Source organism: Furipterus horrens, unplaced genomic scaffold (assembly GCF_987537825.1).
Source record: "Furipterus horrens unplaced genomic scaffold, mFurHor1.1.pri manual_scaffold_11, whole genome shotgun sequence".
Lineage (NCBI taxonomy): Eukaryota > Metazoa > Chordata > Mammalia > Chiroptera > Furipteridae > Furipterus > Furipterus horrens.
In genome coordinates this window covers 100,976,580-101,000,769 of record NW_028327181.1, presented here as the reverse complement: position 1 = coordinate 101,000,769, position 24,190 = coordinate 100,976,580, and the positions used below count along the sequence as shown (strand labels likewise).

General features: G+C 60.7%; 2 protein-coding genes and 2 long non-coding RNA genes across 4 annotated transcripts; 2 read left to right on the top strand and 2 right to left on the bottom strand.

Annotated features, from left to right (window-relative positions):
- Positions 1–52: 52 nt before the first annotated feature.
- LOC149999116 (uncharacterized) lies at positions 53–1,622 on the top strand. Its single transcript, XR_016513936.1, has 3 exons — positions 53–206; positions 592–692; positions 1,536–1,622. It is a non-coding gene; the product is annotated as an uncharacterized LOC149999116 (long non-coding RNA).
- A 641-nt stretch (positions 1,623–2,263) lies between these two features.
- Positions 2,264–3,351, bottom strand: UTS2R (urotensin 2 receptor). The gene has a single exon (XM_090290700.1). It carries the CDS (start codon positions 2,777–2,779, stop codon positions 2,267–2,269), a length of 513 nt encoding a protein of 170 aa, XP_090146826.1. The 5' UTR covers positions 2,780–3,351; the 3' UTR covers positions 2,264–2,266.
- Positions 3,352–7,628: 4,277 nt separating this feature from the next.
- TEX19 (testis expressed 19) lies at positions 7,629–8,587 on the bottom strand (the record flags this gene model as incomplete). Its single annotated transcript, XM_090290697.1, has 1 exon — positions 7,629–8,587. A coding segment is annotated over exon 1 (918 nt), but the record flags the coding sequence as incomplete, so codon positions are not given.
- Positions 8,588–14,817: 6,230 nt separating this feature from the next.
- Positions 14,818–17,054, top strand: LOC149999113 (uncharacterized). Its single transcript, XR_016513935.1, has 3 exons — positions 14,818–14,958; positions 16,353–16,652; positions 16,999–17,054. It is a non-coding gene; the product is annotated as an uncharacterized LOC149999113 (long non-coding RNA).
- The last annotated feature ends 7,136 nt before the right edge of the window (positions 17,055–24,190 follow it).

Here is a 24,190-nt window from a genome sequence, read left to right as displayed (position 1 = left end):
GGGAGGGAGGGGGGGGGCTCGAGGGCCGACTGGGACCGAGGACCTAGGGCGCCAGCAGTGGGAGCCTTGCCGGATGGCGCCCGTTCCAGAAACCGCGCCGCTCGCCACGTGCACGGGCCCAGGCTGTGCGCCCCGCTGGACGGCCAAGAGGGGCAGCAGGCTCGCTCCCGGACGGCCCGGGCCGCGGGGAGCACGCGGTAGGCCGGGTGAGACGGGAAGGGCGCGCGGAGGCCAAGCTGGGGAGACGCTGAGGGCCTGTCAGTTAAACTACGGACCCGAAGCCCCCGGCGGCGGCCGTCGGGGGAGGGGCACACCATCGCCTGCCGGTCCAAGCCCACTGCGGGGCTTCCAGACCAGGGCTGACGTTCTCTCCTTGATCTTGAGTTTCCGGACAAGAACGTATAGGGCCCATTGCCAGCCCTGAACTCACTTTGTAGGGCCCCCATTTCCCCCGGGAAGCGGTCTCACAGCTTCCAGCAGCCCCTTCTTACCCTGTTCACCCCAGGGGCCAGCAGGGGGTGCCGTGCCCAGGGCAAGGGAGGACTTGGCAGCCAGGTGACCAGGATGGATGCCTAAACTTGTGTCCTGCAGATTGCGAGATGGCCCCATCCCCGACCGTCCTTGTCACAGCACCTTTTAGTCCAAGCAGATCCCAGGGGATCTGGGGGTGCTTGCCTTCCCTTCCTAAGGAGGTCAGTGGGGGCTCTGGGAGGGGGCCCATGCCTGCCCCAGCACAGGGTGCCACTCCCAGCCCCCAGCATAGGGTCCTGGACACGTGGGCAGGGGTGGGTTGGCGTCGGGGGCTTGGAACCTGCTGTGGCCCCGACCTCTGGGGGCTGTGGGGGACCGGCAGGGCTTGTGGGGGAAGGGACAGGGCAGTGAGGTGAGGGGGTAGTGCTGCAAGGCCAAGGGCAGAAACCGAGGTGCCCCCCTCCTCCTGCCTCAGGCCCCGGGGCAGCCAGCTCCACCATCCCGGCAGCCTCCACAGTTCTCGGGGTTGCATGCTGTCAAGTAGTTCTGGAGCTAGACACGGGCTCTGGACTTTCAGTCGCACTGCGGCTGCCTGAGGCCACAGGGGCTGCTTCCTGGCCTGGGCAGCCCCTGAGTCTTGCGTCCACAGCTCAGGGAAAGGTGGCCTGGGATACGCCCACTGAGGGGCCACCCTGGGGACCAGGGAGCGCGGGGAGGGGTCGGGCCTGGGGCCAGCCTGGAAAAGGCAGCAGAGTCTAGAGCTCCTGGCTGTGTGCCCCCAGCAGCCTGGCCTCCTGCTCTGGGCGTCATCTGTCTGGAATTCCGGTGGAAAAAGCTGCCCTGTGCATGGTCGTGGGGCTCCAGGGTTCCTGGCAATGTGGTTTGTGGGTGTATGAGGCCCCAGCCAGACTCCCGTCACCTGCCTCCCCCTCCACGAGGCGGGGGCTCCCACCTTCTCCTGCTGGCTGAGCCCCCCTGCCGCCCACAGGTGCGAAACAGGGTAAGAGTTCAGAGCACACCAGCTGGGCTCCCCTCCCTCAGGCAGGGCCACATCTCATCCACAGACACTGTCACTGTCATCGCCCACAGCGAGTCGCACCCTCCCCAAGAGCTCACGTGGGGAGGATGGTCTCCAAAAGCAGAAAGCTCCCAGTCAGGTGAGCACTGGTGTCTGCTGGCCGTGGTTTCTAGAAAGGTCAGAAGTGAAGGGAACTTGTGTGTGTGTGTGTGTATTTGTTGAATACTGGTGTGCAGCCAGGCATCCCATCCCCTGCATGGTGCAGGGTCCGAGCAGCAAGCCAAGCTCTTCTGGCCGCACCCCCCCCACCCCCGCAGTCCTGAAGGAAGGCCACAGGGCGCACTCACGGGCACCTGGATTGGGCGAGGCCACCCCCTGGGGCCGGCAGTGCCTGAGAGGGCCTGGTGACCCCATGTACCCCCACTGCCTGAATGATCATCAGCCACACCCAGCAAGACAGACTGGCCGGCCTGCGGGGCAAGCATGTGCCCGCTCCTGGTAAACCCATCAGCCGCCACCAGGCTTCCATCCTGGACGCCTGCACACTGCCTCCTGGAAGCAAAACCTCTGGCTTGGCTGTGAATTCCCTGTTCTGGGCTCTTCCTCATCGTGCCCCAGCCCTCCAACCCCTTGGGGCAGCGGGTCCCCAGTGGAGGGGCACAGTCACTCACTCATCCCCACCAGGTGTCAGGCCCTCCCCTGTCCAGTTCACAGGGTCCACAGCCCCATCCCTCGATAGCCCACCCCCAGGCTGAGGCAGGACAGGGGTCACAGAGCTTAGCGTTTATTGTTACCGAGCCAGGAGGGACAGGAAGGTGCCACAGAGGCCCGCTGGGACAGCCAGTAGGCACGGGCCAGGCGCAGATAGAGCAGCCCGATGACCACACTGGGCCCTACAATGCTGGTCCTGAAGAGCAGTGTCAGGTAGGCGTGGTGGGTGCCCTGGCCCCAGGCTGGCAGGCAGAGGCTCTTGTGGCCCCTGCGGACCAGCCAGATGGCCAGCATCATGGGCAGCGCCAGCAGCCACGTGCCCAGCACCAGGACCTTGCGGTAGCCCTTGGAGCACCGCGCGGTATCCAGCGGCCTCAGCACTGCAGCGCAGCGCTCGCTGCTCATGACAGTCAGGGTGAAGATGCTGGCGCGCACGGGCAGGAAGTCCAGGCTGCGGAGGGCACAGCAGCCCACGTCTCCGAAGCGCCGCTCCTTGGTAATGTAGGTGGTCACAACAAACGGGATGCTGAGCAGATAGAGTAGGTCAACCAGCACCAAGTTGACAACATAGATGTACATGGACGCTGAGGCACGCAGGACGCCGCACGTGACCACCAGCGTGTACACGTTGCCCACCACGCCCACGGCCAAGAGCACTGCCCCAGTGGCTCAGGTGGCCACCAGGTCCTCCAGGGAACTGGGCTCTGTGGGGCTGGCCCACGAGCTGTTGAGGGGTGCATTAGGGCCACTGGGTGGCTGGGGCGCGGGACTGCCTGCTGCTTGCAGGCACTGGGCTCAGGGCCATGGTGGCCGCCTCACGCTGGACTTGGGGCTGGGGTGTGCTGCCAGGTGGCACCTGTGGGCAACCAGCTAGTCCTGCAGGAGAAGACGCCCATCAGAGGTGCCGATCAAGCAACCCGTCCCATGTGAGGGCACAGCTCCCACTGGGCATGGGGGCTGCAGAGGGACAGGGCTCACTTTGGGGACCCTCTGTTCAGAACTCTACCACTCTGCCTTCTTTTCCAGTGCTCCACGGGGACTGGAGAGCCCCCTGGACTGGCTGTCCCTGGGCTGCCCCAGTAATGCCCGTGCCCTGGGCCTTAGTGCAATCCCAGAGACCGCTGGGGTTGACTGGGCTTCTCTGAGAAGCTCAGCACAGCAGGGTAGCGAGGGGCAGGGGCAGCAGTGGGCGGAGCCCAGAGCTCTCCCCAGGCCCCCTTACTCACCTGCGAAGGAGCAGGGGCCTCACTCACAGTCCTTTCTCCCAATGTGTTTCTCCCACACGTTTTAGAAACCTTGTCTGCTCAGATCCCAAGAGTAGTATCTGCTGATTTGAAGGGTTCAGATAGGAACATACACGTGGTGAAGAGGGGAAGCCCCTGCAATGTCTCTGTGTCCAACTGGGAAATGAGCCTCGATGCCCACCTCACAGCGCACAAAACAGTGACTCAGGACAGCAAGGGGCTGAATCAGTCATCAGCCGAGCGTCTGGACAAAACAGGACACCTGCATGACCTTGGGGAGGCGAAGACCCCTCGGAAATGAACCAAGAACATAAGCCATCAGAGAGAAGCCCAATCGGCGGACCTCGCTGAGGGAGTGAAAGTGTAAACAGGGGGCCGGGGGAAGACATCCGTCAGACGAAGAACTAGCAGCCAAAACGTATGAAGAAGCTGCAAGTCAGTAAAAATTAACTGAGTAACTCAGAAGTGGGGAGAAGATTTGAACAGAAACTCCTCAAAAGAGGACAGCAAAAGGCCAAGAAGCAAATGCAAAGATGCTCAAAGCCACTGGGTGCTCACGGGATGGAGGGGAAGGCAGAGGGAGGACAGCCCCAGTGTAGGGGACAGGCAGGGATGGTCCCTGCTGGCGGGGACGTGCGCTGGCAGCACCCACAGCCTGGCTCAGCCTTAGATTTGTGCCCACAGGCAGGTGCGCGTGTCCCCAGAGAGCGAGCCAGGAGCTGGCGCGCCAACTCCCCTACATAGGAGGGAGGGTGACCTCCAGAAAAATGCTCCCTGCAGTGAGGACAGAATGAGCGCTGCGTCCAGCAGCGTGGGCGAAGCTCACACCTCTGTCCCGCCATGGAAATCAGACACGAGGACGCCTGTGATGCCGTTTGCATGACGTTAGGGGAAGGCGGCTCCGCTTGGACGGTGGCCACCTGGGAGGGGGCACTGGAAAGCCCTCTGGGGGGATGGAAATGGGCTGTGTCCGCGTTGGGCGGTGCGCACACCGGCGTGCGCACGTGTAAAAACTCGTGGAGTTGCACACCTGAGATCGCTGCCTCCCGTATGAGGAGTGTCTTCATAAGAAAAAAGGGCCTAAAACGCGGGAATCCTTACGGGCCGGCCCCCGCACCGCCGCACTCCCCCACACCAGGGGGCAGCACTGGCTCCAGGCTTTCTCCGCTGCTTGTCCAGCGCTGATGATGAGGAACAGCTGGGGACCGTCCCACCTGGCGGCACCTGAGCCCTCTATGCGGAAGGGGACTTAGGCCAGCCCAGGCCCCAGACACAGATCCGGCGCGGCCTGCGAGGCGACCCCTCCTACTTGCCCGGTTCCGCAGCCCTCCGCCATCGGAGCCGAGGAGCCGAGCTGCGCTGGCCGGTCCCCAGCACCTCGGGCGCAGCGAGACAGGCGGCTCCTAGGGACCGTGCTCCGGAGCCCCCAGAGCGGCACCAAGTCCCGCCAAGGCCGCTGCAGCCCCGCAGCCCTCCGTCACCCCGCCCCCTGCCCTGCGCTGGACGCCCGGCGCCGCTCCTCGCGCCCAGCACTCGGGCCCCGCGCAGCAGGGCGAGCTCTCGCCGTCCCAGGTCTTCAAAAGCGCCGTCGCAAGGAGGGTGAGGGGCCTGGGCCTGGCCACGGACGGAAGTCTTCCCCCGCCCCCATCCGGCCTGGGCCGCAGAGCTCAGTGCCCGGTCCTGGTCGTTGCCACCACCTGCCTGGCTGCCAAGTGGGAATGCGCCACGGCCCTGAGCCCGCGCCAGATGTTAATAACCCGGGGCGGGGGTGCCGAGGGGCCTGCCAGGGAGAGGGGGCGCCGGATCGAGGGGAAACTGCGCTAGAGGGACAGGAGGGGGCGGGAGGATGAGACTAGGGGCAGGGACATGCGGGAGGCCGGGGGGGGGGGGGGGGGGGGGCACCGAAGGCGCCACGACCTGGGCCGGAAGCAGCCCAAGGCTCAGGCCAAGGGCAGCAGGTGGGGGCCCCAGGGGCTCTGAGCAGCCTCATCCTGGGTGGGACCCCGCAGCAGTGTGGTGGAGTCGCCTCCAGCCAGTCTGCCTCTCTGCGGGGTGTCTGCTTCTAGTCTTCGCCCCTCTGTACCCCAGGCCCAGCACCCCTGGACCTGGGGCCGTGGCCTCTGCCCAGTGGCATTAACAACAGTCACAGTGTTGTGCACTTGTCACCACTGCATTTCCAAACCGTTGTCACCCCCCCCACCCGACAGAAATCTGTCCCCATTAAACACTAACTGCCCACTCCTCTCCCGCAGCCTCTGGGGGCCACCACCCTCCGTCTGGTCCCCATCCGTCTCACCCCTCTAGGGCCCTCACAGGAGTGGAGCCGTGCGGCACTGGTCCTTCGGGGACTGCCCCTTTCACTCAGCAGTCTGTGCTCGGGGTTGCCGGCCGCAGACTGTGGCTGACCCCCGCTCCTGAAGGCGGACGCTACTCTGCTGCCGGGCTGGACCAGTGCTCGTTTGCTCCTCCCTCAGCAGACAGGCACTGGGTTGCTTCCACCTTTCGGCCACTGGGACTAGTGCTGCTGTTCCATCTCACGATTTCCTGTGCCTTTTACGCATGACATTCAGATGACGCCAGCATTTTCAGGGCGCCTGGGTCTCTGCGAGGACCCTTCCCCACTCCTCGCTGAGGGACGGACCCGGAGCCCTGCGGGCCCTGGCTCCAGTCTCTGTGTCGTTCCCCCCCCCCCCCCCATCGAAGCTCGTGGACCAGTGGGTTCACAGACAGGTCTTAGCTCTCATCCTCCCCCTCAGTGGGCAGGTGATTCAGGTCGGTGGGCCTCATCTGCTGCCCCTGATCCAAACACCCCGTGACCCACACAGGTCTCCAGGTGGGGTGGCCCTACTCACTGGCGGAGAGCCTCCATCTGAGCAGCGCCAGTGGCACGTGACTGTGGGGCTTGAGCTGCCAAGGACTCCAGGGCTCATAGAGGTCAGCGGTCAGGGTACTTCAAGACGTCAAGTGCCCACCCTGGGGCCATGGCAGTGCAGGACAAGGGGAATTGTTCAAGAGCACACAGCACTGTCCTCTAGGGATGGACCCTGTGGGCACCTAAGGGACCACGCGGCCCTCTGCCTCCTCAGGGGACTGGGTGTTGGGCACAGCTACCTCCCCTGGTCCCAGTGGGGCCCCCCAGGCTGGGTGATCTGCAGAAAAGGTGCCTGATTCAGGACTCGTGAAACCTTACAGAAAAGGCCAGAATGATGAATGATGGGCTGTTGAACCTGGCAGGTCAGGGAAGGGGGGAATGAGGCCAGGCTGGGCTCCTCTGGGCGGAGCCAGGGCACGTGTGCTCCACGGCACCCAGTGCTGACGAGACTAGGGGGGGTTTGTTGGAACAAGCATTTCCAATGGCTGCGGCAGAAACGCCCTCCTCCCCACAATTTGCATGGGACGTCTTCAGGACTGAAGACCTGAAGACACGAGGAGTGCTCCCCCTTTCAGGAACAGGCCCTCGCTTCTCCTGGGGACAGATGCCCAACAGGATGCAGCCGCCCGAGACCGCCAACCAGGGCGGCGCGTGCGGACCTCCCAGCCGGTCACTTACAAACAGCCGCCGAGCAAGAGCATCTTCACGGGCAGCACCCGGGTGACCAGACCTGCGGGCTGCCTCATCCCGAGTCTGAGCCCAGGGACCAGACAGTGCACCAGTGCCTCCCTCCCCGTCTTGTGGACGTCACTGGGACCTGTCACACGTGGTCAGCCTGCAGATTGTTTTTTAATCCCAGGGGTACACTTTCATTATTGCTTAAAACACAGCTCTCTGACTTTGTGTGTATTTGCTGTTGACAGTGATGAACGCCTGTGAAACAAACGCCCACCTTGAGCCAAAAGCTGCCCAGACCACTCGTCCATCCCCTCCTCCGAGAGGATTTAAGTGGGTAAAGGGGACTCAACCCAGACACTGAGACCACAAGGCCAGTCGACGGGGATGACTGAGGGTGGCTCCAGAGCTCTAATGCAAAACACACACCGTTTTAATGGAAAACAGCACACAAAGAACAGGAACTAAACAATCCAATGACACAAAACAGCCAACCTTGGAACCCAGTACAGACCAGAGCCCCCAGCGTGCCCAGCAACAGACTCCAGGGACAACCGAGGCCAACGGCGGCCGCCTGGGCCTCAGCCCCTCACTTCCCGGCTGCCCCGGGGCCCAGGCTCTCCCCAGCCTCCCCGGGGCCGCCAGGACCCTGCGCTCGGGTGCAGGCATGCGGCCTGGGTGCGGCGCCGCCCTCCCCGGCCTCCCTTTGGCTCCAGGGTGCGAAGGAGAGGATACTGAACCCCCTCCTGAGCAGCACCGTGTCTGCAGGGACCAGCTCGATGCCGTGCCCCGACGCGGAGGCTTCCAGGATGGTCAGCTTCCAGCGGCTCAGGTCCGACCCCTGGGGTACGCTTGGGAGCCACAGCGCCCAAATGTCACCCGGCTTCAGCAGCACGTTCCAGCTCTCGCCCGGGCCCCTCAGCGCCCAGCACACCGTCATGTTCCGGAGGTAGGTGGCCTCCGAGTCGCACACCAGGGTCATGGCCTGAATGCTCAGCAGCCAGGCCTCGGCCTCGATGGGGTCCACGTCCCTGGTGGTGCCCAGCTCCAGCAGCATGGGCTCCCCCGGGGGCGCAGCCTCCTTGGCGAACGCCTGGGAGGTCAGGTGGGGGCTGGGCCAGTGGTAGCAGAACGGGATCCCCCCAAACCTCCAGGGCAGGCCCTGGGTCCAGTCCGAGTCCTCGGGGCCCAGGCCCAGCGGCGCCGCCTCGTGAGGGCCCAGCTCGGTGGGCACGAAGAGGTGGTCCAGGGCCCCGTCCTCGGGCTGGTCCGCGGCCGCCGCCACGGGGCCCGACGCCGGGGCCGCCCCCTGCGCAGGCGGGACGGGGCCCAGCCCCGCGTGCGGCCCCGGCATGGCGCCCGCCGGCGGCTCGGGGTCCCAGTCGTCCTCCTCCCAGTCGCCCGCCTGCAGCGCCTCCTGGAAGCTCACGAAGACGACCCGGAAGCAGACGAAGCAGATCCACATGTGGTCGCCGTGCTGCAGCTGGTACAGCCAGGCCGCGTGCAGGTGCGACACGCCCTCGCGGCCGGGCCGCACGCTCACCGGCGGGCACATGGCTGCGCGGCCCGCGGGGACGCCCGGGGTCCCGGTCCCACGGGGCCCTGCGGCGCGTGAGCTCCTGGACGCTTCTTCAGCGGCTGCACCTGCCGCCTTCTCCGGGCAGCTACAACGGAAACGCGAGCGAGGTCAGGCGCCCCGGGCAGGCCGCTGGGAGAGGCGGGGGGACCCCGGCCGCAGCCCCGGCCCGTGCGAGCCGCCCCGAGAGTCCCCGCCCCGCCCCCCGCGCCCCCTCTTCGCTCCCAGGCCCCGGCGGGCCCCCCGGAGACTCCCACACACACCCAGGCGGCCTCGCCGGACCGGCTGCTGGCGGAGGAGACACCCCGACAGAACCGGGCGGAACCCGACGGAGTCGGACAGAAACCGAAAGAACCTCACACACCCCACCCCCCAGCCCGGCCCCACTGGACAGTTCGGGCTGGGCAATTCGGGCGCTCTGACCCCCGGCCTCGCCAGCCCGGGTGCCCCGGACCCTCTCCGCAGCCAGCGGCGCTCTCACCAGAGCGCACCTCCACCTCTCCGTGCTTCCCCGGAAAAGGCAGGCAAACGGCCCGCGTGGGGATATAAAGGGCCGTTTCCCATGATGCTCTGGGCTCATCTGCATATCTCCCATGAGCCTCTGCCCGCAGGAAGTGGCATTGCTGAGCCATCCCCTTCCCGCCAGAAGAACCACGTGGCCCCGCGCGAGAACAAGCGTATTCCCCTCGCCCGGTCCCCGCTGGCCTTCGCGGCCGTCCCTCCGAGGCCCAGAAAACCCAGCGCCGTTTGCACCTGCAGGCTCCCGACACCATGCGCGCGGGCAGAAGTCCCACGGCCGTCATCCGTTCGCGGGTCACCTGGCGGACCGGACTGGCCTTGGGTCTTGCCTTTCTGTGGCTTAAAGTGGATTTCTTCTTGTCTCTTAGTAAAAGGTTCTATGCATTTTAGAAATGGGTCAACTGCCAATTGTTTACGTTGTGTACACGGTTTCCCCTTTTATGGTTGACCTTTTCACTTTAAAATACTCATGAAAAGGACACTCCTTGGAAAATAGACTTTGCTTCTAAAGCAGTTTTGGGTTCCCAGCAACATTGAGCAGGAGGCACAGAGTTCCCGCAGACGCCTTGCTCCACACGCGCTCAGCCTGCCCCGCCGTCTGCAGCAGGACAGGACATGTGTAACCACCAATGAACTGCATGGACACATTGTCACACTCCGGTGTTGCGGGGACCGCTCTGCCAGCCTCCACAGTTTTCAGAGGAAATCGTTCCTCGTGTAGCTGTAGAGTGGGCGTCCCCCCGGGACGGGTGAGTTCGGGACCTCCCAAGCCGCTTCTCTCCCCGTCCTGTAGGGCCCCCTGCCATGATCTCGTTTAGTCGTAATTATCTCCTAAAATCCTATTCCTGTTAAGTCACATTGGGAATTAGGGCATCAACGTAGGAATTTTGGAGGGGCACAGTTTGGTCCATAGCATTTTTCTTTGCATTTTTATGCAAACTGCAATTTAAATGGACATTGCATTTATTAATGATACAGGACTGTGGACAGATGGCTCTTGTGGTAATTTGCAAAATCAATCAGATCATTCAGTCCTTTCTAAACTCCAAGCAGATAGATACATCTAACCACAGCAGCGACCTCTCCCCACGGTGTCGACCCGGCATCCTGGGCAGCAGCTGGGCCTGGACTGGGCACAACCCGCAGGAAGGAGATACGAGCCTGCCCCACGATCAGATGGCAACAAAGGTCCTTAGATAAGTGGTTTCCAAATTTTGCTGCACGTTAAAATTTTCTGGGGCAGCTTTGAAGAATCCCAATACCCACATTAAAGCACGTGGCAGATATACTTAAGGTGACCCCTGGTGCATCACACTTTCCCCGTGACTGGGAGTGGAGCCTGACTGGCTTCCAACCAGAAGAGTGGTGAAAGGGATGGTTGTCACTGTCTTAACGAGGTTACATTATGTGCCAACTGGGTGTCCCTCTAGCAATGACATTACCGTAAGTTTCTGTAAGACTCCTGGCCAGCCACTGCTCTTTCCTGCCGGCCTTGAAGAGGGAAGCAGCCGCGCTGTGACCTGTGACGGCGACCTGGATGTCCATGCAGCTGACGGCCAGTAAAGCTGAGGCCAACAGTCCTCCAGCCACAAGGAAATGAATTCTTCCCGCCGAGGCCACAGCCAGCCAGTACCTGGGTGGCAGCCGTGAGACCCTTCGCAGAGGGCCCAGCCAAGCATGTCCCAGCTCCCAATCCAAGGAAACTGAGATGATAAATGTGTGCTGTTTTAAGCCACTACGTTTGGCATGTTGTTACATAGCAACAGAAAATTAATGTCCATCCCATGCCGATTACATTGGAAGTCTCGTGTGGGATCCTGGCACCACTGTCTTTTCAATTTTCCTGAATTTCCAGTGCGCCAGACAGTCTGAGAACCGGTGCCGAGGCCACTGGTGAGGTCAGAAGTTTTCACAGACATTGGGCTGCTTGATCTCTCGTCCATCCCCTGGTGAATCTGGTCTCAGACTAATCACCGCCTAAGCCAGTCTCCACGGGGACCCCCCAATAGCCATAATCGACCCAACCAGCCAGCCACACCACTCTGTGACTCTGACGTGCCACTGTGACCTGCCACAGACTGATCCTGCCTTGTCTTCCTAACCCATTGGGCCCTTATGGGGCCAAAGTCACGGCCTGGAAGTCACAGGGCCCAGAGCCTGGCGCCCAGACCGGCCTGGTTCCGAAGCTCCCACCGGCATAGGACACACAAGCCCTCACAGCGGAGAATAGTGAAGGCAGAGCCAAAAACGGTGAGTGCACAAGCATGGGTGGGACCAAGAGGTCAGAGAGGGACCCCAGCGACTGACTGCCCCCTGTCAGGTCACGCTCACGGGCCCTCGCTGCCCGAGGGCTGGGCACAAATGCTGCCTACGACCTGAGCAAGGGAAGAGGACCAAGCCCCACGCTGCGGCCTTGAGCTGGAAGCAACAGTTAGTTCTCACCCACTAGGCCTGGAACATCCCTCAGCTTAGAGCACATTCCAGACATGTTTGTGCGGTGGGCACATCCCTGCCTCTTCGCTGGCTTGGTGACCTCGTGCTCAGGACAGCAGTCAGGCGAGACTGACCCTCTGTGGACCCAGGCCCAGCCTCTGCATGCCCGGGTGGTTCCAGGTCAGCCTGGCTCATGCCCCTCACAGGCGCAGGCTCTGCAGGCGTGGCTGGGACTCTGAGCGGAGCGTGGCCACAGCCGTGCCCAGAGAAACCACCCAACCCTGAAGCCTTCCACCCACATGGGAGGGAGCTGTGGGCAGGACCAGCTGGAATGAAGCCCTAAAAGAAAGTGTGTTTAGATAATCAGGTGACTCCCCAAATATGACCTTCTCAAAATCTGTTGTAACAAAGACTGGAAAGGATAACGTTCTAATGAAGTCTGGGTCCCAGCGCTGTAAAAGCTCAGTACTGCGGCGGCGCTTCACTGCAGTGCGTTTTCTCCTGATAAATTCTGCGGAAGGACGGGAAGTCCTCGCTCGCAGCTCGCAGCTCACAGGGTGGCACCACCAAAGCCACAAACCCAGACAGCCCGGGCCCTTCACAGGCCAAGGTCCCCAGGAGAGGGCGGAACCAGACCCGCCCCTTTACTCCCAGGTCGCACTGTGGTTTGGGCCGCATGTCTCACCCCATTCAGGCACTGGCAGAGGTGCAGGGCTGGCTCTCCGTGCCCCCCAGTGTCACAGGGGCTGTGACGGGTGCCGTGTCACCCCAATGCGCAGGGTGGTTTCAGTTTAGGGGCAGAGGGGTGCAACCAGGATATCTATTGATCTGGACCCTGGAACTATCCAGGGCTCTCGTGGAAAGGCAGGACCACAGGAAGAGCTGGAAGAGTGACCGGAGGTGTCAGTGGCTGAGGGCAGGTCTGCGCAAGGCCTCGAGGGAGGTGCCAAGGGGGCCGGGGCCTCAGCAGGCACAGACTCCAGCACCTGGCAGACACCCCGAGGCTGGGGTGGCCAGGGTCCACCTTTTCTGAGGGCACAGCCCCACTGGAGGGCCCCAGGATGTCCCCGACAGGTCCTGGTGTGGTTGTCTTGGCTTCATTGCGTGGCGTATCAGGAGAACAAGCAGACGCAGCACGTGGCTGTTAAAGGAGAGGCTCGAGTGGCAGGGAGGGTTTCAGAGTGAGTCTGCGTGAGATAACCGTTAGAATCTCAGCGTCGCTGGGGCCACGATTGCCACACAGGCTGTAGGCTACGGGACTGAGGACACACAGAATGCTTGAGAGCAAAGGGCAGCCAGGAGGGACTGACAGACGCAAAGGTCCCCCTCCCAGGCTCACCCACTGCCTCAAGTGACGGAGCCAGGTTGTGTTTCTTTTGCTTTTTTTCGCTCGTCAACACTCTCCCTCCCAAAATTCACTGTGCCGGTCAGTGTGTCGTGTAAACACCCTGTCCCCTGGCCTAGGTAAGGCCATGTTGGCCTTTGACCTGCCTGGCTCAGCTGAAGTGGCTGGCCCAGGGCTCCAGTGGGGGAGGCTCCATAGGCCCAAAGGGGCCGAGCACCTACTGCGTGCAGAGCATAGGGAAGGCCCGAGGGAGGCACAGAGTGGGTGGCACCAGGGCCTGGCCGCCCCCTGGGCTGGGAGCCTGCGCAGCGTCCGGGAACCGCAGGGGATGGGGCATAGCTGGCCTTAGTCACCTGTTCCTGCGTGGACTTCACAGGCCAAGGGCTGTGCTGTGACCCATCTGTTCATTTACTCTTGGTCAGCATGTCAGAAAGCTGACTTGGAACTTGAACATGACTTCCACTTTACCAACAGTCAGGAGGTGTGATGAGGAAGGGTCCGGGGGGCAGGTCCCCTTCCCAACAGCGTGGGCCCTGGCCTCTCCTGCCACAGGGCCCGCCCGCCCTTCCTGCTCAGTCCTGAGGTCCAACTGAGGAGTGCATGTCTGGACAGAGGACCTGGCCGTGTTCGTGCTGCTGGGTCTTCGATGGATGCACCCAGGATGCGGGGCGGGCTGCCAGGCTCGTTCTGGCTTTGGCTCCCTGAGGGCACCTGCCCACTTGCCCAGGCATGCCTGCACTTGTCCCTGCGGGCTGGAGGGGGCTGGCCTCCCCGGAGCGTGTCATGCACCTCCAGCCAAGGGACAGCCTGGCCTGCCTCCTTAGCCCCTGGAGTCCAACTCCAGGGAAGTGAGGGCCAAAGCCTCTGCTGAGGTCAAGGTCAGCAGGAGGTGTCAGAGCCAAGATGGCTGTGAGTCCTCCGGGGGATGGGGTGCAAAGGTGGTGCCCCTGGGACCGTGCATCCTCCAGAAAACCCCAGAGGGAGGCGTAATCCCAGAGAAGCCCAGCCCCTGTAACAAGGGAAGTTCTGGAGGACCTCAGGGGGCCTGCAAAGCCCCCACAGATGGTTCCTGGGGCACAGAGAGGCCGGCACACTGTGGGGCGGCCCAGGGCTTCCCCAGGGCCCAGCTGGCCGCTGGAGTTGAGGCCACACACAAAGATTTCCTGCCCTCACTCTGCTGATCTACAGCTCAGTGCGGCCCTGTCCCCAGGGTGGGACAGTGCCTGGCAGGGGTCTCCCTTCAGGTGGTTCCTGGTCAGGGCCAGGAGTGACTGCCAAGACCCGTCAAGATGCCTCTGGGCTTCATGGGCTGCTGGGTGTCATTTTGTATGTCAGATCCTTTCAGTGGAGGAAAAATCATTTTGTAAACATATCCAGGAAAAAGACAGAGCAGTTCTTACCCGAGGTGCCAGGAGAAGCCCGGGCACAGGACACGGCTCGGAGAGCCTCCGTCCAGGTCGGGCTCCCGCAGCACATAACGAGGCTTCGCAACATGGCACCGCCCCCAGGAAGCCCTCCCAGAGGGCCCCCGCCTCCTCCCTGTCTGCCTCCTGCACTGACCACCCAGGAAGTGACCTTTCAATGGCGCTTTGGGAGCAGCACCTCTAAGGCGGGGCTGTAGACACGGAGAGGCTCTGCTGGTCCATGAGGGACCCTGCTTTTGCTGTCACTGGGCACCATGGGGGCAGGACCACAGTGAGCATGAGCCCCGGGGCTGCCTCTGCTCGCCCTGCTGGTGGTGCTCACCCGAGGTTGCCTGTCTGGGACCCTGGCCACCGCAGCAAGTGCTTCTAACCATCCCTGCCCACAGCCCCCAGTGGGCTCAGCGCCCCCACCTGCCACCCCTGCCTTCTGCCTGGGGAGGCTCCTTCCTGGGGGCGGGCGGGGGGTGGGAGACGGAGCCTGACCTTCCTTGGCATCTGTCAGGGAACAGCCCCACCTGGACGTGGGTGCTGTCTGGCTGCCGAGTCACTGAGCTCAGACCTCCGCTCTCCCGACCACAGTAAGCAAGCTTGCCTGGGTCGGAGGCACTTGGTTGTTGAGTTAGCTTTTTAAAACAAGTGTGTGGCCATGACCAGTGGCCTGGAGACACAGGTGAGTAACCGGAAAGCTGGCTTTCCAGAGGCTTTCAGGGGTGGGTTGTATAGCAGACTGAGCTAGTTAGGGTCATGGTCTCTGCTAACTAACTGGGCAGAAGGGCAGATGCTCTTTGCATCTGGTTTCCGGGCCAGCAGCTAAAACTCAGCGGAGGCCTAGGCGTTATCTCCAGTTTGACTGAAGCTTCTTCTCTGGGTCAAGAGACCCATGACTTCCTGTTCCTGAGATCATTTCCTGCCTGCCAGGGCCTCCTTGTCCTGGGGCTTCTGATGAAAGGACTGGACAGGCGAGCGAAAGGGCGGGGCTGAGTCAGGGCGCTGGGCGAGGACCGTCTGAATCAAAAGGAGAGAAAGGAGCAGAAGTCCCACCAAGGAAATGCAGTTTCTGAGTCGTTGGCTGGGACGTGATGGCTGAGGCGATCCCCACACTGGGCCTCAGGCCCTGCCCCCAGGGCCCTGCGGAGCGGGAGGCTTAGTGCCGTCCTGGGGCTTCCTGGTCAAGGCCTGCCCGCAGACCCTGGGGAAGATGCTAGAAAACGGGGAGGCTCTGGGCAAGACGTGGCCACTCAGGTCCCAGGGATCTCTGAGGGGTGTCCGAGCAGCAGCCGACTGGGCCAGGAGGTACCTGTGGCCTGTCATAAGCTCCAGGCCTGCTATGGGATCTGAGAACATCTGCAGAGGCCTGTGTCATCGGTGACCCTGTGGGGATCCTGCCCAGCCCCTAGGGCCAGATCCACAGTACAGGGCCTGCAGGTCGCTGCCTCTCCGGGGTTAGGCTTCCTGTTTCCCTTCTGGTCCTTGAAGGTGGGCGGGAAGGCCACATCCTGCTTCTCCTGGGGGTGCTCTTGCTTCTGTGAAGACGCTCAGCTCCAGGACACGGTTTTCTCAGTCCCCGGGGCCCCCAGCAGGGGCTGGGACGTCCGGTTGCCCTTCCTAGTGGTTCGGGCCCTCAGCAGTTGCCTGGCACCTGCCTTGAGCTTGGCATTCAGCCACTCACACCCCGCCCTGCCCCCGCAGTCAGGCCAGGAGAGTGAGGCCCAGGGGAGGCCCAACCAGCTTGAGGCCACTCGGTCCCCACCAGGTGGGTGACCCAGAAAAAAAGAGTCCCCTTCCGGAGGGCCCCCAAGCCCCATGCAGTGGTTTCAGCATACTTGGTATAATATAAGTAACAAGGAGTGAGGGACATGGGGTCTCAGCTGTCGCCCCAGCTCTGTCTTGGGTGTGAGGCCAGTCACATGGTCTCTGGAAAGGGGGTTTCCTAGGGGAGGACCAGGGCACTCGGGGCAAACCCACATTTTCTCCGGACCTGCTACCAGCTGAGGAGGTGTGGGCTATGCTCAACCCCAGGCAGAAATAGCCTTGACCTCAGAGACTTCTACCTGCCTTCCTCAGCCCCACACCTTCCGCTGAATGCGTCTGTCTTCACCTGGGCTTGGAGGCTCAGCTCTTCACACGCTGCGGTAGGGGTCTCCTGAGGGAGCAAGCCACTGCCGAGAAGACCCTCTGCCCCAACCTTCCCCTGCCAGGGGCTGCCACCTGGGGCTGTGGGGCTGGAGAGCAGGGTCAGCCCCAGAAGCTGACTGTGTTCCTGTGACTCCGACCAGGAGGTCCCGGGACACACTGACGACCTTGCTTGGTCCTCATCAGCATCCTCAGAAAGGACACGTGGTTCTGGCCACTGAGGCTGGGCAGGTAGGTGGCCCTTGTAATACGGTCACATCATACCGCCTGTAGCTGGTTAGGGTCACCTCTCTCATCCCCTTCCTGGCACATTTGTGTCCCCCAGGTGCCAGGACCCCAAGGCCCCATTGCCACCTGCTGCACCTCCATGCCCGTCCATTTATCTTGAGGGTCCCCCGTTGTCCCCGACACCCCGATTGGAAAGCCTGGGTCGCCACCCCCCTCTTCATGCAGACAGCCTCCACTAAGCTTGGAGAGGCCCCTGGAAAGCCATAGTTCCTGCCTCCGGGTGTCAGGGCGGAGCCCTGGAAGCCCCACCCAGTCTACTCCGTAATCTTGCCGCTGGGGGTCTTTGCAGGGGGTCCAGTCCAGCCCACGTGTCCTGGCCCGTCTCTGCCCAGCATCCTGGGCACCACCCATGCCCCCCCAGGACCCCTCGCCAGGAAGAGCCAGCCAATCCTCGCGGAGCCCAGTGAAGGGGCCAAAGAAAGGAAGGGCCCTGCGGGGCAAAGGTGGCCGCCCTGCCTCTTCCACCGCGCTCCCCTCTCTGCTGGAATCCGTGCAGCGCCAGGCCTTTCCTGCCCACGGACGACAAGCTCTCCGACAGTGTCCCAGCGCCTGGCCTCACGCAGTGTGGTGTTTGAATGGCGGAGCCGGGTCCTGAGCCGGTCGCTCACCCGGGGTGGGCCCTCACCCGTCCAGGTGCGCACGGCGCCAGGGCCCGCCTTCCCGGGGGAGCCGCCCAGGGCCGAGGCGCCCTCCGGTGGCAGGACCAGGCAAGGACAGCGGGAAGCCGCCCAACCGGTGTTTCTTGTCTCAACACACCGGGCCAGATCCATGAGGGTTGGGGAAACTGAGGCCCAGAGCAGGCGGGGGCTTTGAAACGAGGTGGAGCCCCCTCCCACGTTCAAGACGACTTCCATGTGCGCTGGACAAGGGTCATGGACCATGAAAGAGTCTCCTGGAGAAATAAGCATCCCCACAACATTCCGTGATGGTTTCGGGGGTCCAGGGTTTGGGAACTTTAAAAAGCAACCCGAGCCTTGGCTGGTGTGGCTCAGTGGATTGAGCGCTGGCCTGCAAACCAAAGGGCTGCTGATTCGATTCCCAGTCAGGGCACAGGCCTGGGTTGCAGGCCAGGTACCCAGTTGGGGGTGCACAAGAGGCAACCACACGTGGATGTTTCTCTCCTTCTCTCCCTTCCCCTCTTAAGAATAAAAACAAAAACAAACCCAAGAGTCTGGGATTGTCAGGAACAGCAGGAAGCGCACCCCAAAGTCAAGTGATGTGGGCAGCTGGAGGGGACAGAGGGCAAGGAGCCAATTGTTTTAAAGAGAGAAAGCTCCAGGAATCTATGAGAAAGAGGGAAGAGCAGGCAGGTCTCAAACAGGTAAGAAATGACACAGCCAGGCAGGAAGAAACACAGGCACAGGGCCTCAGAGGCGGCTCTCCCTCCGAGTGCCCAGGCCAGTCTGCCCGCCGCTCCCAGCCGGGGGTGGACACTGCCCTGGACAAGGCCTTGGACGGGTGGGGGTCAGCCAAGGCAGAGTTGTCCAAAGGAGCCACCCTGCCTGGGCCCTGAAGGGACTCCCGGCAGATACTGCTCTGGCTGGGACTCCTGTCCAGACCCAGGGGTGACCTTGCAAGGGGCAGGGAGGCCTGGAACCCAGTGGGGCGGCACAGTTTTTAAGAAGGGCGGCCAGTTGAGTTTTGCTGTGGCTCTGGGTTATGGTCGAGACGCCGGGTTCTGAGTGTAATGTTATCTTTTCCGTCGCTCAGCTCACATCAGCTGCGCTGTATCACCACTCCCAGCCCGTGACTTCCTGGTAGATGCTGGCCCAGGCTTACCAATGCAGGTGTCAGGGGTGTTTAATGGGAACCTGCCTGTCAAACGCGGGTGATGACTCAGCCCTCAGTGGAAATACAGGGAAAGAAGCCCTCTTGGGGCAGGAGACCCACATTCCAGCACAGGAGATTCCTGGAAGGCCTCAGACCCAGGCAGCCTGCCACCCTGCACAGGCTGCTCCTCACAAAGCCTGCCTCTCATATACGCTCATCCCCCACAAACAGGACTCTCCCCCAACCACACACCTCCTAGCTGGTTCAAACCAACGCCTGCTCCCATTCTCCACCCGCCTCCCCCCACTTTCTCGCCTCCTTGTGCTCTTAGAGAGAAGGGCCTGGAGGGTCAGGGGTCCAGCGCTCGGCACTGCCCTCATCCCTACATGCCAGGAAACAAAATACTTTAATTCAGATTACCAGTAATTTACACAAGTAAATGCAAAAGAAAACTAAGTCCTGCATTAAATTCTTTAATAACAATGGAAACATAGAAAGCCTCTGTATGTGTCTCAGGTACGTTTGAAGCACAGACACCCTAAGAAGTCAGATCATGTCTGTCCTGCTGAAGGGCTAGGCCGTCGGAAACGTGTGGTTCCCGGCGGGCGCTCCCTGTGGGTCCCGAGGGCCGTGGAACTTCGCGCACTCCCCGCGCCCCCGCCGCTCCCCGCCCCCGGGCACCGCAGCCCCAGCCTCGACGTCACCGCTGCGTCACCTCCAGGGGTCGGCGTCATTGTGGGCGAGGTCGGCGATATTTGCTCAGTGGTGGGGAAGTGAACCCTGGGAGGAAGGAGTAGGAGACAACGCAAGACAGAAGGAAATGGGACACGCCGGCGGGTCGCGCCGGAGGGATGCGGGGACGGCGAGCCGGGCTGCGTCCAGGCTGCTTTGAAAACTCCAGTAACGGTGCTCCCCGGCTTCGGACGACCCGCAGGGCAAAAGGCGTGACTAGCGACCCTTACAGTTAGGACCGCCCACCGTGTGGACGCTGAGAAAGGCGTCCGAGACCCACCCCGGCTCGGCGTCCCGCGGCCGCCGAGGCCCCCGAGGTCCCCGAGAGTCGTCCGATTGGAGCGGAACGGGGGGCTCCGCCGGCGGCACAGGGCCGGGCCTGGCCAATCACAGTACAGCAAGCCGCGGCCTCGGCGATTGGGTCAAGAATGGGCATGTGATTCCAACCGGCCAATCGGGGCTCAGGAATGTCTATTTAACGCAGAGCCGGTCTTGCGCTCTGAAGAGGGGCGAGTGGGCGGTGAACTGGACTCTGCTGATGGGGGCTTAACGCAGACGCTAGTCTCGCGGCCCGCAGCGCACCCTGCCTTCCCCACGTACTGCGACACCCTGAGGGTCGACTTCGAACGGTTTCCCGAATATCGGAGATTGTCCTGTGTCCCCGAGGTTGCGTGGGAACGCAAACCCGGGGCCAGAGCGGGGTCCCTGCGCCCCGGGCAGCATGGACACGTATGGGTCTGAGCCTCCCGCTTCCCTCAGGGCCGCCGCACAGTCGCGGGTTCGAGGCCCTTGGGACGTGTCAAGAACGGCCCTTAGAAGGAGCAGAGGGCTCGCTCGTTGCGATAATGGGCGCTCACCACGATTCACTTGCAGAAAGCGTGCGGGGCGGGGGAGCTGTGTGTGCAGAGTTATGCAGCCTTCCCCCACTAAACTTGCAACACTTTCATCGCCCCGGGAAGAAATCCCGCGCCCATCAGCAGTTCCTCTCCATCCCCTCCCCCAGCCCGGGGCACCCGCGAATCCCCCTTGGTCCCTGTAGATTGCCTGCAAATACACACTCTAAAAAGTACCCCTTGTTCGTTTGAAGGGTAAGTTTAACTGGGTGTCCTGGGGTTTTACTGGGTAAGTCTGCCTCACCCCCAAGGCAGGATACCCAAGCCCCCTCACCTGGGGCTGGGGGGAGACCCTGGCACTGATCAAAGCCCAGGGTCCTGAGCGTGTGGGACACACACACCCACCGCTCCCCACCGCTGGATTTCCGGGAGAACGGAACCCCAAACAAGCAGTCAGCCAGGGGAGCCCACCCTTGGCACGGCACTCCTGAAGACGCAAGGGCTCCGGGCACAATGCCACGACAAGGGCAGGTAACGGGGGATGTTAGGGCTACAGGCCACAAAGGCCTATACCAATGCGTTTTTCCCGCATCGTCCCCTTTCCCCTACTTTCTAGGTCTCTGTATATTTAAAAACAGTTCTGTTCGTGTGTTTCTTGAATTACAGCGTTCCAAATTTGTTGCTTTCACAGTGCAATACTGGTCTTCCTGGGCAGCTCCGCTCCCCTGCACCCCTAGCTCTGGCCTGCCTTCGCCTGGATGGACGCCCTGCTGGCGGAGGGGGCCCCGCCTCCCTGCGCCCCTTAACGGCAGAGTTCACTGAGGCTCAAAGGCTTCACCCAGCCCCCAGGAAGCTAGGGGAGGCTCCTGTACCAGCCTGCCCATTTCACAGCCAGTTTCCGCCTTCTGGAGGCCCAGGTCATGCCTCAGGTCACGGAACCTGAGCATGATTCATAGGTGCCAGGCCCTCTCTTGTTTCATCTATTTATATAATGTTTTACTCATTCATTGCCCGCTCCTGTTCCTCTGACCCCACAGGCAACCCTTCGGATGGGTTTTCTGTGCATGGATTCTGTCCATCTCAAAGGACGGTAGATTCAAATACTCACTAAAATCACTGCCAAGAGAGGAGTGACGGGGAAGATCTCTACCTTGCTATGGTAACTGTCAGGCTCCTACAGAAAAAAAAAAAAAAAAAAAAGTAAACATTTACTTTTTAAGTAAACTTATTTTTAAAAAGTTTTAGATTTCCAAAAAAGTTGCAAAGATAGTACTGAATCTCTAACCACGCCCCCACCCAGGGTCTCACTGACGTGTTACGCAGTGTGGCCCACTTGTTATCATTCATGAGCCAATACTGATACATTTTTGTTACCAAAATCCACTGTTGATTTCCTCAGTTTTATAACCTATTGTTCCTTTTCTGGGGCAGAATCTCACATGACATGGAGTGGGCGGGGCTCTGCAGCCGCTCGGGACTCCGACTGCCTCTCAGACCGCAGGTCCTTGTGTTGGGTGTGCTGGGCGGGGGACGTGCGCACGATCCCGCTGCTGGGATTTGCTTGACGTTTCTCTCATGTTAGCCTGGCCTCTCGTGCGTTTGGGGGAGGAGGACCACGGAGGCCAAGTGCCCTTCTGCTCAGCCACGTCAAGGAGTGTGCTCTCAGTGTGACTCATAGTGATGTGACCTCGGTCACCTGGTCGAGGTGGTTTCCAGGTGCCTCCACTTGTCATTCCTGCCTTTCCTTTCTATCCAGTGCTCTTGCGGAGAAGGTGACCATGCCCTCCCACACCTGCCATTTACAGAGTAGGGGGTTATGCCTTTGCAGAGGGCAGAGCAGATTCATAAATTACTTGAAATTCTTCTACACAGGAGATTTGTCTCTTCTCCCCTTTATTTATTTTTTCAATCACTTATATATCAGTATGAATGAATAGATATCTATTTGTATACTCTATGTTTTAACCCAACACTGTTACTTATTTTGTTTAAATTATTCCAGCTTTAGCTTTGGGGAGCTCTCTTCCTTTGTGTTCCTTTAGCGTAACCGCCTCCTTGTGGGTTGCTTGTGGTGGTGGTGCTGTTTTTGTTTAGTTTTGTTTTCAAGCACGTCTTCACTTTCAGGCTCTATTAGTCAGTTTGGGGCACCATAACAGAGCACCGCTTGGGGCCGCCCTGTGCACTGTAGGACATTGACAAGCAACCCTGACCTCCATCCTCGATGTGCCAGCAACCCCCCCTATTGTGACATGGGACACTGCCAAATGCCCCCCCCCACCTCCACCCCAGCTGAAACCCCTGGTCTCCAGTGGCCCAAGCGAGCTTTCTGGATGACGGAAACACTCTGCTGCGCTAATCCAGGGATCACTGAGCACTTTGCATGGCCAATGAGGTTGAGGAATTGGTTTTTTACTTTTATTTAATTAATCTAAATAGCCATTAGTGACTAGTGGCTGCCTCTAGAGCATAGGCCTGCCAGCGCTAGATCCTAGCCTGACCCTGACCTTGACCCTGGCCTGCATCAGGCCTCAGTCCACCCTCCCTGCAGCTGCCTGGCTAATGGTGGGACGTTGCTTACAGGTGTGAACTCACATCTGTTTCTCTCCTGGTGCGGGTTAGGGACGCTGACCTCTGCCCCATTAGTCACGAGTTGGCACGGAGCCCCCAGAACCTGAAAGGCTGCTTTTCCTGACTCCCATCACTGCTTCTCTCCAGCTAGAGCCTGAGCCTGGGTGACCCAACATTTTCCAGATTTTCCTTGGCCAATGGCTGTGTGCTGCCTGCACAGGACACACACCCAAGCACACGGGCACCCACATACACCTGTGCTTACTGCCTCTCACCCTTGGGAGACCCGGCAGGTCCCACCATGGGCCTTACCTGCTGGCCCCTCTTCCACAGGCCGAGGTGATTCCTCTTTCTTTGGATCTTAGAGAAAGGTTACCTTCCCATGGAAGCTGCCAGAAGCCACACACTGTAGCACCTGCATGGTGCTGCCTGGAGCCCGTCTGTCCCTCTACAGCCCTTGGCCATGGTTTGCTTGTCTGTCCTAAACCTCCCAGGCAGGTACTCGGCTGTTGGATTTTGTTAATTAAATGGGAATAATTGTTAGTGTTGGCCCCAGCCCTTGGCACATAGCCACAGGTCTGAGGGTGAGGGGTGGGCAGAGGTCTGACACCAGTGGACTGTCATGCCTGGGCATCATCAACTGCTCTGTGGGCAAATGTCACTGCTGCCACCTGTGTGGCCATTTCCCAAATAAACAGTAGTTATATAAACAGCTAATATTTACACAGTAATAAACTGTTTGCAGGCCCTGTTCTGAACCGTGCAAGTGGTAACCCCACTCACCCTCTGCCAGCCCTAGGGGTCTGGTGCTCTTCTCCTGTCTCATGGGTGAGAAAAGAGGCAGAAGGAGGTGGAGCTACCCACCCAGGCTGGCACAGCTGGTGGCAGAGCAAGGACTGAATCTCAGGCACCTGGCCCCCGAGCCCCGCCCCCCAGCCACCACCTTTAAAGGCAGTGGTTCCTCCATTCCTGTTCAGGCGTGTCTGTTATTTGTGTGCATCGTGGGGCACCAGATCAGTGCTCTTCACTGAGGGTGGGGAGACCGAGGGACGCAAGCCGAGCAAAGGCGGGGGGCAGACACTTTCCATGAGGAAGGGGCAGCATGTGCAGACACACTAACACACTTGGGGACCTGCAGTCATCCCCATGGGACGGTGGAGACCCGCTCAACCCCAGCTCAGATCTGGGTTCAGTCCCCAGGGGTGATCCTTGGGGTTTCTTTTATTTTTTTAAACACACACTTTGTTTTTATTTCATTTTTTTAAAAAGATATTTTAAATTTATTTTTAGAGAGAGGAAGAGGGAGGGAGAAAGAGGGAGAGAAACATCGATTGGTTGCCTGTTGCACATACCCCACCGTGGACTTGGCCTACAACCCAGGCCTGTGCCCTGACCAGGAATCGAACCGGGAAGCTATCAGTTCACAGGCTGGCACTTACTTAATCCACTAAGCCACACCAGCCAGTGCTTGTTTTTATTTTGTTAATGTACTGCTTTTAGAGAGAGGAAGGGAGGGGGGAGAGGTTGAGATCAATTTGTTGTTCCAGTTATTGACCATCATTGGTTGACTTTTGTCTG

Coding starts and splice junctions, on each gene's coding strand:
- UTS2R (XM_090290700.1), bottom strand. CDS start 2,779: ATGTACATCTATGTTGTCAACTTGGTGCTGGTTGACCTACTCTATCTG.